The 15,350-nt window shown below is 36.8% G+C and overlaps 1 protein-coding gene across 2 annotated transcripts in view; it reads right to left on the bottom strand.

Annotated features, from left to right (window-relative positions):
• Positions 1–15,350, bottom strand: part of LOC104057663 (macrophage mannose receptor 1) — a 53,295-nt gene that overhangs the window by 25,484 nt on the left and 12,461 nt on the right. For both annotated transcript variants that reach the window (XM_054059437.1, XM_054059438.1), the window contains exons 5-13: positions 14,941–15,054; positions 12,394–12,540; positions 8,536–8,718; positions 5,490–5,647; positions 5,119–5,232; positions 3,826–3,941; positions 2,380–2,528; positions 802–1,001; positions 177–301 (exon numbers count right to left, since the gene is read on the bottom strand). In XM_054059437.1, coding sequence (XP_053915412.1) covers positions 177–301; positions 802–1,001; positions 2,380–2,528; positions 3,826–3,941; positions 5,119–5,232; positions 5,490–5,647; positions 8,536–8,718; positions 12,394–12,540; positions 14,941–15,054 — 1,306 coding nt within the window. The remainder of the gene's footprint in view (positions 1–176; positions 302–801; positions 1,002–2,379; positions 2,529–3,825; positions 3,942–5,118; positions 5,233–5,489; positions 5,648–8,535; positions 8,719–12,393; positions 12,541–14,940; positions 15,055–15,350) is intronic.

Genomic DNA, 15,350 nt, shown 5'->3' with positions numbered 1-15,350 from the left:
CATAGAACTCTTGCTATTTCATCAGCTCTGCTTTCTTGCTATGTGTTTAATACAGATGCAGATAACGAATCCAGACTGGCTCATACTGAAGCAAAAACATACACCTAAAAGGAAATATTTCAGAAAGATCAAAAGGCTAATTAAAGTGAGTGGATGACCACACTACAGATACTCACGCAATAGAACGCCATATCACATATTGTTCTTCTTTACCATTAATGGAGGCCAGATCTCCTCCTATAGCTCGACAAAACTCTTGAGATTCAAGCCATGTTTTCTTTTGCTCTCCTCTTGCAAAAGGCTAAAGAGAGCATTTTGCAATCAGACAAGAGAGACCATGTAGGACACAAGACCAAGAAATATCAGCTACTCAGAAGTAATTAACTTGCAATGAATTTGTTCTCTGGGGATTACAGAAACTTTTGAATGTAAGGTTTATGAGTGTTGAACTCTGCAAAACACAGGTTTAATACGAGTGCCTTTAAGCCAAGCTAGCAAACTGCATTGCTGACAGGAGTATCTGCTGCAAGACAACAAGTAGGAGAAAAGTGCTTTTCATCTTAAAAGAACGGGAAATTCAGACTTAAAAGAATGGGAAATTAAGATGAGAAGATCAGACCTGAAGATTAGTCTTTGATGGAATAAACTAAACCATAAGCATTTCAATAGAAGTGGGCAAGACCCCTATATATAATCTGTAAATAAACTTATGAAACAGTAAGATATATAGACCATTTTTTATTGCATGTATATGCAGCAAACAGAAACTACCTTAATGCAAAAAATAAGCAACATACTTACTTTGAAACAGAAGCTAATACGATTATTTGAGTCCCAACCTTCTGGACACCGGGGAACAGAAGTTGTTGTAGGAACAGGTGGAACTGTCACTCCCTCTGCCCACATTTTACATAGGAACTTTGCCTTTTCTTCACATTTTATTACATCCCATAATCCACCTGCAATTCCAGTCCTCATGGCAACGCAGCCTCGTTTTCTTCCTTGTTGTAAACAGGAATACACAAAAGCAACATTAGGGGGTCATGAGACATTAGAAAATATCATATTCTATCCTGATGGAAATTAAGTCTTGTACAGGGTCAAAAGTGTTTCTAATGTTGGAGCGGGTCCACAGGAGGACCACAAAAATTAACAGAAGGCTGGAACACCTCTCCCATCAAGAAAGGCTGAGAGAGTTAAGGTTGGTCAGCCTGAGGAAGAGAAGGTTAGGGTTATCACAGCATTTCACTATATAAAAGGGTCTTATAAGAAAGACAGAGAGAGACTTTTTACCAGGGCCTGTAGTGACAGGACAAGGGGCAACAATTTTAAAATGAAAGACAGTAGGTTTAGAACAGATATAAGGAAGAAATATTTTTATGATGCGGGTTGTGAAACACTGGAACAGCTTGCCTAGAGAAGTTGCTGATGCCTCATCACTGGAAATCTTCAAGGTCAGGTTGAACGGGGCTTTGAGTCACCTGATCTACTGGAAGGGGAGGGGGGACTAGATGAGTCTTTAAATGTCCCTTCCAACCCAAACCTTCTATGATTCTAATTCAGGAAGGGGGCAGGGAGGGTGGGGGGAGTGGAGCGGAAGGCAAAAAAATCTGTGGTTCGCCTGTATCTGAGATATTGAATTGTGCCTCACATCAAATCCCCCTCAGTGGCTGACTTTAGCAACATTATAACCTGCAACTGAATATTCACTAAAACTGAAGATAGTTTAGAGATAGTTTCTTAAATTTCTCTAATTTAACTATGGCTGCCAAAAATGAACTTGCTATATATAGGCCTAATATTGGCTTCATGGTGCACAGAGCATTCCCACTACTCCTGACACATTCAAATTACTAGTAAATAAGGAAAACACAATTAAGCCAGAAAAATATTAACTGAGAAAAGATTAAACACAATTCTTCCACTGGCCCTCTTGTTCCTTCCTACAGTCCCATTTTCTCTAAGACCAGAGATGCTTCATGCAAGCTGTGATCTCGCACACCTCAAAACATGCAGTGAGCAAACGTACCATGGATATGGCTAAACAGGCAGAACTCACAAGCAGAGCACAGCATGCCTGCAGAGACTGGTCTTCCAGAGCAGTACAAACACAGGCTTTCCCAGAACAGACACAAATCAGAAACTTGATTTCAATGTAAAGTTTGTTAGCAAGCTCATGTTAAAAACTCATTTCTGCACTAAGCAGGAAGTTAGTAACAGCACTGCATGCTTGAGAAATAGCCAGATAGATTTGAGAGCAATTAGTAATTATAACATCAAGTGAGGGCTAAGCAACAAAGTAAAAAATTAAAGTAGTGAACAATGTATTTTGAGCACCGGACCCATTAAACAGTATAGAGCCATATAGAGCATACCCACCAGGCATTTCAGAATTCCAGTGTGTAAATAAGACAGATTCGCCATTAGCCCACTTGAAAGTTCCCTTTTCTTCTACATCTGAAAGTCCAATCCAAAAGTATCTTTCTGTTCTCAGGCCAATCAGGCTAGTTAGGTAGGCTTGTTCGTATCTGTTCAAAAGGAAACAACCATTACATTAACACTGTTAAATTTATTTATAAAAGTTGTTAAAGACTTGTTATTTTCAAATTCTCTCTGTACCTTCTTGAAAACATAGATTGCATGGATTTCCTTGAACAAAGCATATAACAAAACATTATATAATAGATATTTTGTAAGCTTGAATACCAGAGTATTCTGCCTTCTCTTTGGATGTCCAGTAAAGAAAGTGACATAATCATTGACTGACATGAAATTGGTGGGAAAGAACAAACATGACTTATCTGCTATACCACTGGATATTTTTGAGGGTTTCTTTTTAATGACTTCTTGTTTCAGGCAAATTCAAAACTGGAAAAGGAATCTCAACATTACTGAAGAAATAAGCAAAAGTAGAGGCTAGAGCAGTATGATACTAAATTATCAAACTAAGGGACACTGCAAATTAAACCCAGTGATCATGCAGGAAAAGCTATGTTTTGGAAACAAATTTACATAGAGGTAAAGCCCATCATAGTTCATTATTGTGTTTAAATAAACAGCTCTTAAGAAATCAAAACAAATAAAAGAAGTCTCCTCTTAACAAGGTATAGTCTGAAGCCCACGTTAATGTTAAAAAATTTTTATGACAGCAGCAGTGCTGCGGATATAGAGAGTTGTCATCTGTTACAGCAAGAGCTTTTACACTAAAACACATCTATTTAGATTATATAGAAAGAAATAAAAGAAACTGTGAAGCATCGAGCAAACTGCAAGCAAAATAGGCTTTGTTTCTTAACCCTAACTTTCACTTCCCAGCATTCCACATTCAATAATGCACTCTAGTTGTTCAGAAATTAAGCACACACTGAACCCTGCATTGTGATGGATTTTCAGGTACGAAGTACTTCTATCCTCATTTGTGTTTTATTTAAATCCTTGAAAAGTAGCTTAATTTGGAGAAGACCAGATAGGTGAAAAGTATATGCTCTTACTTGTTTGAACTACCTTTTGAGAAGAATTCAGAGCCATATATCTTCATTTAATAACCAAAACTGGATTCTGCATCCCTCACTCAAGTAAAACCCATCCTCAAGCCACTACCATTAAGGAAACAGAAAACATAATTCTATCTTTTTTCCCTTGCCATAACCATTTATGTCCTGAATTTGAATATAAATGCAAAAACTGTGAATAGTTCTGTGTCTACAGATAGCTGTCCTCTCAAGCAAGACTTTTGTCCAGATCAGAATCTTTATATTGATATTCAGGTGACATTACATATTAAATCCTCATGTGATCCCCTCGTGCAGGTAGACTTTTACATACCTGTCTTCAATAGTTGCTAAAAAGGCCTGATGCCTTACACAGGTTTGATTTGCTTCAGAAAATGATACAAATGTATTTCCAATGAAGTAACAATAAAAACCATGTCTTTTCCAACCCTGTAGAAATAAACATTAAGTGATAGCATATGTTGCAGCTTTTCTAAATGTCTTTTTTTTCATAATGAAATTTTAATCCATACATTCCACTTATGAAAGCATGAGAGGCCTTGCCATGCATCTTCAGAGCTCAGCATAGGATTTAAACTAGCTCATATTCTCATGAGCAATCATGAGAATGGTCTTGAGAAGCAAATTTCAGCTCAGCTTTTCAGAAAGGGAATGGCACCTCAAACAAGCTTGTTTATTATTAACTAACATTAACACTGTCTTCTAATGTTTTGTCAAGTGTCATTAACTCAGGAATATGCTCACAGAGGAAAAATGTCACAAGCTATAATTCACACAATTTTTCTTCTGATGGATTTCAAGTTCTCATCTATAAGAGACTTTTGTACAAGTTTGCACTTAGTCGTCCAGGCAAGAATAACACCCACAAACATTAGGATCCCTTTAGCCTTTCCAAAAGTTGAATATTTGCAAGGTTCCCAGGTACTCTTTTTTCAAACACTGGGAATAAACATCAAAGACTTCCTCTATGATTGTGTAATGCAGGTTTGGGAGAAAAGGCAATTTTGTCAGAGAAGACAAAAGCCCAGTAAGATTCCTTATGACATACCAAATTACAGTAGGTTTTTTGGAATTACTATGTTACCAGAAGGCGAACATTACCAAATAAACAACAGATTCGCTGGCAGTTCAAAAGGAGCACAATGGATTCATTTTGCTCAGGCATTCGTAACAAATCCTTCAAAATAAAGTGCACTGCCAGAGCCATGGCAAAGTCTTGAAAATGGTATGTGGACAAGCACATCCTTCCTGCTGTGAATAATTTTGACAAAACTTGCAGGCAGAGGTGAAGAGTAGCTGCTGGTACAGGCAAATTCCTTAGAAAGGACTGAATGTCAATCAAGGAAAAACGGCCTGCTGCAGGGGCCACAGGTTTTGATTTCTGGTTTAAGTTCTAGAAAAAGAAGGGGAGCATCAAAAGCCAAATGAGAGTAAGAACCTAGACTTATTCATATGTTTGATACACCACAGAAATAAGAAAGCCAACTGCTCCAATGATGAAAAACAGAACCTATTTTTCCTCTTTTATTTGTCACCTAGATGACATTTTATCCTCTTAATCATTCCTAGCAGCCTATTCAGATCAGACAGCTTTCTTTTCACTTACCCTCTGACAGCTCATGTCAATAGTTTCTTCTTCTGTAGGAGCTTCTGATACGGGTTTCCTTTTACAGATATAGGCAATTTTCTTTTCACAAGAGTGGTCTGCCCAAAATCCATCCTGGACATTAGTGCAGAATATTACAGTCAAGTGGGGTTCAGTCTTTCAAAAATGATGCTCTATGCTTTTAAGTATTTAATGCTTTTCCTCGTTTTAAAAAAACTAAATCTCATTTAATCCTGTAACTCCTACCTTATTCCAACCTCACTTCTACTAGGGCTGCTTCAAACAGTAATAACCCCTACTTTGTGCTCCTGCTTAGAAAAAAGCCCAAAATGATAAATGATATAATTAAGTTAATAGCTACATGACTTTACCTTTCCCTTCATAACAACACAGTCCTCTTGCCTGTTGTTTGCATGAGTGGGTTCTCCACGAAGCCATTTGGTGTAGGTGACTGGTGTCCCATCACTCCATTCAAAATACATCTGAACCTTGAGATCATTCAACCCAATCCACAGCTCATCAGCTGGCTCTGAAACATACCATTAACAAGGATGATAAAAGTCCTTTTATATGATGTGAACTTTTATCTTCATGGAACAGAAAATAATTGATTCTCAGAAAGTTTAAAATGCAGTCACAGGAAATTAAGGCTCCCAGTTTCATAAAGAGAGCAGACTGTTCCTCATATATCCACATCAGTCATCAGGATTATTATCAGTTATTTTTTAATTATTTATGTATTGTCTGTCATCCAGCCTATGCTAAAGGCAGCAGGTGTGTCCTTTTGTCCAGAGCACTGTGACTCAGATCACACTAACCAGCTGCCTGCACGGTCCTTTACTTAGGCAGTAGTTTAAGGAAAGTATGCACTAAGCAGCGTATGCACTACTTGGTTGCTAGAACTTACTCACTGTGAGTATACCTCATGAAAGACAGTGAGACTACTTTTTAACATTTTTTTTCCACCAGTTATGACTTTGCATTTTTACAGCCCATGTACAGCACTCAGGTTTTTCCTGTTTGATTTGTAATCAAAGTGCTTGCCTTCTTCCTAAGTCTTCCTCTAACATCCTCTATCCAGACTGACCACAGTCAACCTGGCAGTGAAATCACCCATAGAAATTAAAAATGGGATGTGGGTCAAAAAGACATCAGCTATGGGAGTGTGCCTTTCAGTGGAACTGGAACTATTTCTTTCCTGTTGCTGCTGTCACTAGCAACAGAACTGCCTGGAAAACAGTTAAAGGTCAATGCCTCCAAGGTAATCCTTTTTGAATGACATATTTCAGATGGAGGTTTACCTAGATACTCCCACAATGTAAAACTCTCCTGTGACATTTCTACCATCTGCTAGTTACCAGAACATGGAGGCTTCCCATTTTAAGCAACCAAGCTGCTGCAAAAATCACCCTCAAGGCCCGTCACTATAATGGAGTCAACTCTCTCTCCTTTTTCTTTCCCTCCCATCTTTGATCATACCTCACAGCTCATCCATATGGTCCTTACTGTCTTGCCTCCAATAAGAAGGGCTCAGATTCACAGGACATCAGGCTCCATTTTCAGACATGCAGCTTTACCTTTTCTTCCAGACTGCTCTTTATGTTCAGAAGTTCCTCATCTTAGTATGTTCCTTTAAACTCTCCTCTGTTATCAAAACTTAAACCTGTTCCAATTCCACTACTCATCATACTGTCATTAACTCCTCAGCTACTGCCACTCATGCTCTTTAATTTATTTTTTGTTTAGTTATCTACTAAAATCTTTCTGTCTGTGTTTATTAAGTATTTAGCATAGCACCTCATCATGGCCAGATCTCCTGCTGCAGTGGGCTCATGCCATGGTAAAATCAACAATCAAAGGATTCTTTGTCAAAATTATTACATCAAAGTCATCCAAATATGCCTTGCAAATCAGAAATGGTCAAGACCCATTTCCAGAGCCTCCTCCTACATAACATTTTCACTTCTGAAGAAGAAAACTGTAATTAAGTTTTGCAATCATCTCTAACATTGGGTGGCTAAATACCAAAGTTGGGGGTTTTTTTCACAGACACTTGAAAATAAGCTGTTTCCCACTCTCTCAGACATGCATTGGGCCATTTTTGTGCCGTATCACATGCTGGGCTTCCTTGTAAACACCTAGAATGCACTTCTTTATTCTTCTTCATGTTCCTCTCTAAAGTTCTTCTTTGCTGGCGAAGCCAACAAAAGCTCGGCTGCTATGACAACACTCATCTCACTGTACCTCTTCCTCCTCTGTCCTAGTATGGGACTGTGAATTGTTTGCACAAAGATAAACTTTTGTTCTTTTTGTACAACATTCAGTGCAGCAGAGCTCTGACACAGACAAGCCTTTCTAGGTACTGCAATACATGGTGCTCTCATCTCAGTGGTGAACAAGGATAATATGATCCTGTCATAAACTGCCTTAAAAGACCTCTTTAGTTGTTCCAATTTCACTCCTCTGAAAAGAATGCTTTCAAAATAGTCTGTTGCAGTGAGCATGCCATATGTGAGAAGACTGGTTTCCTTCAGGACTATTTGCCTTTCAGAATCATCCACTTTTACAAAAACAGTGCAATGAAGTCAGTTCAGGAAAGGTCTGGAGAAGACATTAAACTATGAAATAATCTACTTTTAAGAAGTAAAATGAAAAACACAACTCATTTCCTTCAGAGTCTAACTTCTTTCAAATGTCGTAACGTCTAATCAAGAGGTCTCACTTTTCTTAATAACCTCCTTTGAAAAAGCAAAAGTTTCATGTTGGTCATGAAAGAACAACAAATCACTCTTTCAGGAATGTGAGGAAAAGCACAAGTGGCCATGCAGTTGGCTGGGATACAAAACTAAAGTGTATCAGCTCACAATATCAGTCACTGCAAAGAACTATACACAGGCACGAACACGCTCCTCCCATCAAAAAGCAGTAACTGACCTTAAATGCAAAATCAAGTTCATGTAAAACAATAGCAACTAAAAAATTTCCTCAACATCAGCGTGATTGCATCTTCTTCAATGAAAACAGAGGATCTGTAGCCTACTTTGCCTTGCAATAACTTGAGTGTGTGCTCAGAAACCAAGCATTTAACTACTGTATTTAATTTGAGGCACATCTGAACTCACATACTGGGACAGACAGCTTCCTTTTTTTCAGAAGAAACACAGGCAGCATGACTTGAAAAATAGGGACATGGCAGTGCTGGCAATAGGGCTCAAACCAACAGACTTCGCTTCACTTCATCTGTGTTTGCAGACCAACAGTAAAAATCCTTCCAGCTTCTAAAATGGTTGAAAGATGGTTTACTCTCCTTATTAACGGGAGGTAGAAGCAGACCCAAGAATCAGGAGGTCGGGGTTAATGTAAAACTCTTTATTTTCTTAGTATAAATACATATAATTATTGTAAAAAAATACTCACGGTACCCAAGCTGAGAAATAACAAAGCTGTACTCTTCAACATTATGGATGCTCGCCAGATCCCCATCCTCTTTCCTGCAAGATGTTAAGGCATCTTTCCATATTTTGGGATCCCTGTGAATTATGTAACAGTGGCCAGCATATGACATCCACTGATCAGGACATCTAATAGGCACATTAGTATCTGAAAAGAAAAATTACCATAAGAGTTTCAGAATTCTATACTTAAATAAAGACTGAAAATCACATGAGGAACGACTTAACAAACACTTTTTTTTTTAATGAAGAATGGCAGAGCTGAAAAATATGTCCACAGCTAAAAATCTGCACGCATAATTAAAAGTTGAAACTTCCAGATTTTTTTTAAGGAACACTGCAGTTGCAAACAAGAGCTTGCATTTTACGAAAACACAGAATTAAAGATTATCATAAAACACAGTTTTGACTTTTATATTCTTTTATACATACATACTACAAGGTAAGGTCGGCAGAAGTGTGCTCTATCATTTTTCTACACTCATGTCAGTATTTCTCTCCCTCCCCCACGCTGTATATCATATGTAAAGAACGTGGGTCTACAAAACATATTTATGAGGGTAATTTTTTTCCCAAAACTTTAAGCATTTCACAGATTCATCCCATTTGCTAGACTAGTAAAGAAATAATAATAGGTTCTACAGGATCACAAGAGAACTCAAATAAGAATATTGTATTTAGAAAATCTTCTGAAAAGCTTCATTGAGAAAATTATGCTTTCAAATAAAAAGATTTATGCTTAAAACATGCTTTAAAAAGTTCAACAGAACAGAGTACTGCCAACACTGCTGTTCAGCAAACAATTCAGCCTTGGGAGGAGTGCCACCCAAACATATAATAAACAGAATATTGCTGTTGTAGTAAAAAATTATAATTCTTGCAGCACTTTATTCATAATCAGCAGATGGGATTAGCAAACACCAATATATAGAGTAGAACAAATACAGCATCTTTGCAGAAATTCTGTTGGCAAAAAGAAGCCTTGCCTATGCTAGGGAAGGAGTACTGATGTGTTTGTGTGTAACGGTGAGTTTATTCCATAGAAATATTGAAGTAGGTATCCAAAGTCATGGCCAGTCAGGCCCAGGTTGCAAGCACATACTGTGTTTCAACTGGAATATGCTGATGATTAATAGGAACTTGGTGTCACAACACAGATTTCCAGAACAGCTACTTCCTCCAGCGAGGAAAGGAAGGCTCTGCAGAGGGATCAGCACAGGCTGGATCGATGGGCCAAGCCCAATTGTATGGGGTTTAACAAGGCCAGATGCTGAGTCCTTCACTTGGACCACAAGACTGTGCAACACTACAGGCTAAGGGAAGAGTGGCTAGAAAGCTGCCAGGTGGAATAGAACCTGGGAGTATCGGTCAACAGCCAGTTGAATAACTCAAAGTACAGAAATGAAGTTTGTAAGCATAGAATAGCTATTCCTCAACTACGTTTGAGTAAATAGGTTTGTAAACAATAAGCTTGGTTTCCTGAAATTTGGAGATCTCATAGTGATTGACTTGGGTGTCTAAAAGGGCGAAAGCACTAGCTGAAGTTTGTCTCATGATGCAGGCATTCAGATTTCTCTCCCTCACACCTGTTCTCCGTGGTCTGCTAAGAGAGAGTTTACACAACAATCACTACAGCAACACTAAGAGCATTTATTTCTTCTAATCAAATATGTTACGAAAAATTTGGAAACTTTAAGATCACTCCACCTTGTTGGACTGGGATGAAATCTATTTTGGCAGTGACTTAGTGCAGGGAAACATATAGACAGCCTTTCCTCAGAAAACTAAGCTAAAAAATTAACAAGTTTTGCAGGTGAAACTAACACGTACTTATTAATCTAGTCTGCTGTATCACAGGACAAATGTTTCAAAGCCCTAAGATTCTATATTACTTAGATGTATGGTGTGGCCCCCTGCTGGAAAAAGCACTTCTACTACAAAAAAACCCTGTACAGCTGTTGGCTTCTTGAAAATCTTCATCTCCAACAGAAATAAATACTCTGTACAGATTTTTCTCTACTTTTGGATACAAGCATGATTATATTCTGTTCAAAAATGCTCTTCTGTCCCACAGTCCTCAGATACTGCCTTGTCAGACTCAACTGTAATTTCTAGGGTTAAAATTTCAGAGGACTGCCTCTGTGTTTAAATTTAAGTGCATATATGAATTTGCAATTAAATTATTTCTTGAGTCTGGAACCCTAGTCAGGAAAACATCATCTGCCATGAGTTTTCCAGTGCATCATTAAAAACTGAGGGCACTTAACACCTTGCATGATCACATGCTTATTCCTTTTATGACTTCCTTCCACGAGACATTTTGGAAAATATTTTATGAAGTCAAACACTGCCAGACTTTGATTAATCTGTCACCATGTTTATTCAGCAATTTCTGTACAACTGAAAACTTTTGCCTCATTTCTGTTCTCCCTCCAAATTACTAGTAAACTAGAGTAGGGGGAGAATCAAAAGCCTAATGGCCAGGAAGAAAGAAATGGCCATTAGATCCTCAAACTGAAATTAAATCTAAATAAGATAGCAGCCAATATTGAATTGATAGTATATGCATTTATAGGCATCAGTCTTTAAGAATTGATATGTGAAACCTGAAAAGCTGAGCAGGTTGCTGAGCTGAATAACAAACTGAATAACATCAGACAACCTTTAAACTATCTGCTTATCAGCTGCATACAAATACTAGCAATACTTTACATCTTAATTTAGAAAATAATTAAAATATGCACTGTAAGCTAAAGCAACAAATATGCTTTATTTCAATACTGATGTATTAAGTATTAAATATTGATTTCAATATTTAATTAATTTGACACTACCTTATTCTTGTGGTTTTTTCTCTTAGCAATAAAGTAAAACAGATTAGGCAGAAGTGTCTCTCCTAAATGTTCTTGTCCGTACTGGTTACACATTGGCAAAAGCAGGAAAAACATTAAAAACATGGGTTTTAAGCTAAATGCCAAACACTGAGTTTTCCAAAGCATCTGGTTTGCCAATAATGTATATTAATAAATGGATTGGAAATCCAGTAATGGTTTACTTTTCTGCTTTTAAAACCTATACAAAATAATGTTAGTGGATTTAGGTGATAACTCTACATCCTGGAAAGAGAAAGAAACTTGGAAAGAACAGAAGGAAGGACTGCTGAAACAGAGGAATAAGTTACAAGGTTTTTATAGTACACAGACAGATAATAAGTGAACTGGTTTAAATAAAGCTGTGAAAACTTAGCCATGTTTAGCCTTTCCTATGTGCATTAGGCAAGTGCCAGAATCACATCTCTTCTGAAGAAATATATAATTTAAATAATTTTATAACTAAGTTAGTTTCCTACATATATGTAAAAATAAATAAATTTTATATCTCTATAATATAAATTTTATATATAGATATGGCAGACTTACTCTGTTACCTAAGTAGTAAAAATGACCATGAGAAGAAATAGATTCATTTCACTGAGCACATGGGGCTTTAGATAATTACATCATTTTTTTAAAACATTAAATTATTTCTCTTTTTATCTTATGAAAAAAATCTGAACACATCTGCTTGTTTTTGGAAAAGAGAACTCCGCTATTTCTGCAATTCAGAACTCAAAGCTACTGAGGAAAGATTACTATACAGGAAGGAGAGAGGCCAGAACAAAAAGGAAGTACAGACTGTTTACTTTTACAGGGAATCTTGGTCAAGCCCCAGTCTGCAGAAACCTTTGTTTGATTTTATCATGCACAGTAACAAATGCCTATTGCAACTATATTAAAAAACATTGGTCATTAATAATTGCTTCAGGGATTTTTACCAAACCTACCTGTAGGAATAATGAAAGATGATAAAGTAGCATTTCCTCGTTTACAGATATAGCCAAGTTTCTGATCGCATTCTCGATTCTCCCACTTAGCACCTTTGCCAGGATTTAATGCTGCACAGACTTTTCCAGGTTCTGGTGAAGGATGTCCTTTAAAAAAAAAAAAAGAAGAAGAAGAAGAAAACAAAACCTCAACAACAACAACAACAAAGTATAAGCACATCTGTTTACCCTTCCAATTACCCTGGCATCCTAATCTGTTCCACGCTTTAAGATATGTTAACACGCAGACAATTGCGATTCTTCACAGTGCTTTAGACTGAAAAGGGAAGTTCGCAGTTCGTTCCCTCAAGAGATATTTTTTCACAGCAACCACAAGTTGAGATATTCATTCAGGTCACAATTTAACAGCCTTTCCACAGCTTCAAAGTCTTGATGGAAAATATTAGAGTGTAACTACTTTGACTGGTCTTTTCCCCTTTCTAAACAAAGAACATCTAAACTTCAAAGCACAAGTTTTTAGGAGAAAAAACTGTTCAGTAAGCCAGTGAAATTCTGTACTTCGTATAACAGTAAAGACAGAAAAATAGTAAGTAAATATTTTGCTCATGTGACCTTCTTGTCCACTTGTCTAAACAATACCATAATAGCAGAATATTTTGATATTTTCAGTTGAAAATAATCATCAGCACTATCAGGAACATCTATGAGAAACGTAGAACCTTTAGAACAGAACAAATTTTTGCAATAAACCAAATGAACTTTTTGAGATCTGGTCTAAGGTGATTAAACTTAACATGGGTTCTCCTTCATTTCTGGACACATGCCACTAAACTACATAAAAAACAACTGTCAGTACTGCTCAGCAATAAACAGAACAAAACAATATTTTTAGTGTGCAGGATCATTCACTAAAAATGTTTTATGCCATTATGATTTCACTACTTTAGATTACAGTTAGTCTTATGTTTGCAGTCATATTTTCTTCCCATATGAGAAAAGATATGCTTACTTCAAAAACACAAATTTAAATTGTCTTAATGTACAAAAAAGTTCACTTGTTGACAGACAGATCCCCTAAATGTCTAATCAGCCTAATTTTAGTTTAAATGTTTTTCTGTTATTTATTTAAGGCTAATAAGATGGAAGAATATGAAGCTTCCACAATGTCTTTTAAAATATACTAGTGGAAGCAGCTACCTCTTGAACATGCAGAGTAATGGGGATGAAATAGAGGTAGGGTACCAAAGTAAAGTCATGAAGGAGATAGTACAAACATAAAATAGGTTATATGCACTTAAGAGTATTAACTTTGAAGCAAATTAAGAAACATACATAGTTAAAGATCAATGGAGCCCATTTTTGTTACACCAAAACCTGCCTAATATTTTACAGGACAACTGAAAGTTGACTGCAATTAAAAAAAAAACACAAACAGCTCACCCTGCCACTTTGGTTTCACCTCACAATCAGTTTTCCCCCATTCTTCATCACATGCAGATCCTCATCAGCGCTCTTGGATGACAGACCTATAAATACCTTCACAGCAACTCTCAGTTCAACCCATCTGTTTGCCTTTTGTGCTCACTCCATTGGAGGACTATATTTGTAAAGTAGTTCAATTCACTCTTCAAAGCTTACCTACTCAGGAGTTTGTCCACATAAATTGTGCTTTTGGCCTTATTTACACAAAGAAGCCACTGGATGATACAATGGAGCATGCATTTATAGTTACTACAGATTAAATACATGTGACATGCTCAAATAAGATAGAGTATTTACACTGCATAACTTCAGACATCTATTTTAAATTACTCTCCAAAGGTTTCCTGAATAGCCAATGCAAGGAAACAAGAGTCCTGCAAAAAGACATCTTAACATAAGTACTCAGAATAGTAAACTGGAAAAGCACCTTGTTTTCCCTGTGTTTACAGATCACATAATCATCGAATCATTATGCTGGAAAAGACCACTAGGATCATTGAGTCCAACCATTCCGACAGATGGCATAGGAGTTCAACATTGCAACTACAGGTGTGAAGTAGCTCAGTTTGCTTTAAGATAGACTAGCCTAACAATTTCATTTTGATACGTGGTAATGTCATGGGTAGGTTAATCCGGAAGGAAACTGAAAAGCCAATCGTTAGGCAAATAAACAAAACAAACTGGAAAGGAAAGGAATTTTAAAACAAACAAACAAACATATGGTGGCCAGTCTAATATCACAAATGAAGACACCTATAGCATCAGATTTATTCTGTATTCATCTAGAAATAAAGTAAATTAAGAAGACATACAAATGAAGTGTAAATACATGACTTCTAAAACTTTCCTCCAGATTTTGAGACTACCATTTCCATTGTGACTAATAAATTAAGCCCAGCACATATTCCTAGTATAAGGGCTGCTTCTCATAGGATTTATAGCCACAGTCAGAATCTTTCAGCATTGAAACAAGCTCAATAATAGCAGGAGAATAGAGTGCTAGAAAAGAAATATGTTACATGATGATCAAATTTTTAAGCTTAGTTGCAGCATATTTTACCTTACCTGGAACCCAATTTAAGTATCGAAAAGGAGCACCACCAACCCATTGCCATCCACTGTTGAAATTCAAACTGTTAAGGCCAATCCAGAGAGCAGAACTCAGTCTACCAGTCAAACCTAGATAACAGAGACAAAATGAGACACTGAAAGCACAGAGCAAGAGGAAACACTTTCTCAAAACTTCAGAGTTGAATTTTAGCTAAACCATCTGCTTCTCCTTCTTCCCAGTACAAGTTTTAACAACTTCTAACATTTTAGTTAAGCTGACTATGCTAAACCTGAGAAACATGTCATCTTTCATTTAGTTTAAGAGTTTTCACATTTTTAGGTGTGGAAAATTGTATTACAACAGAAAACAAAATTACATTTTTGCATGCTCTTTGTAAACTGATGCTCATAAATAGCATCTTCCA

The sequence above is a fragment of the Cuculus canorus genome, chromosome 2, assembly GCF_017976375.1.
Source record: "Cuculus canorus isolate bCucCan1 chromosome 2, bCucCan1.pri, whole genome shotgun sequence".
NCBI lineage: Eukaryota > Metazoa > Chordata > Aves > Cuculiformes > Cuculidae > Cuculus > Cuculus canorus.
The sequence above is the reverse complement of the archived record's forward strand: the minus strand, read 5'-3'. Positions and strand labels throughout refer to the sequence as shown.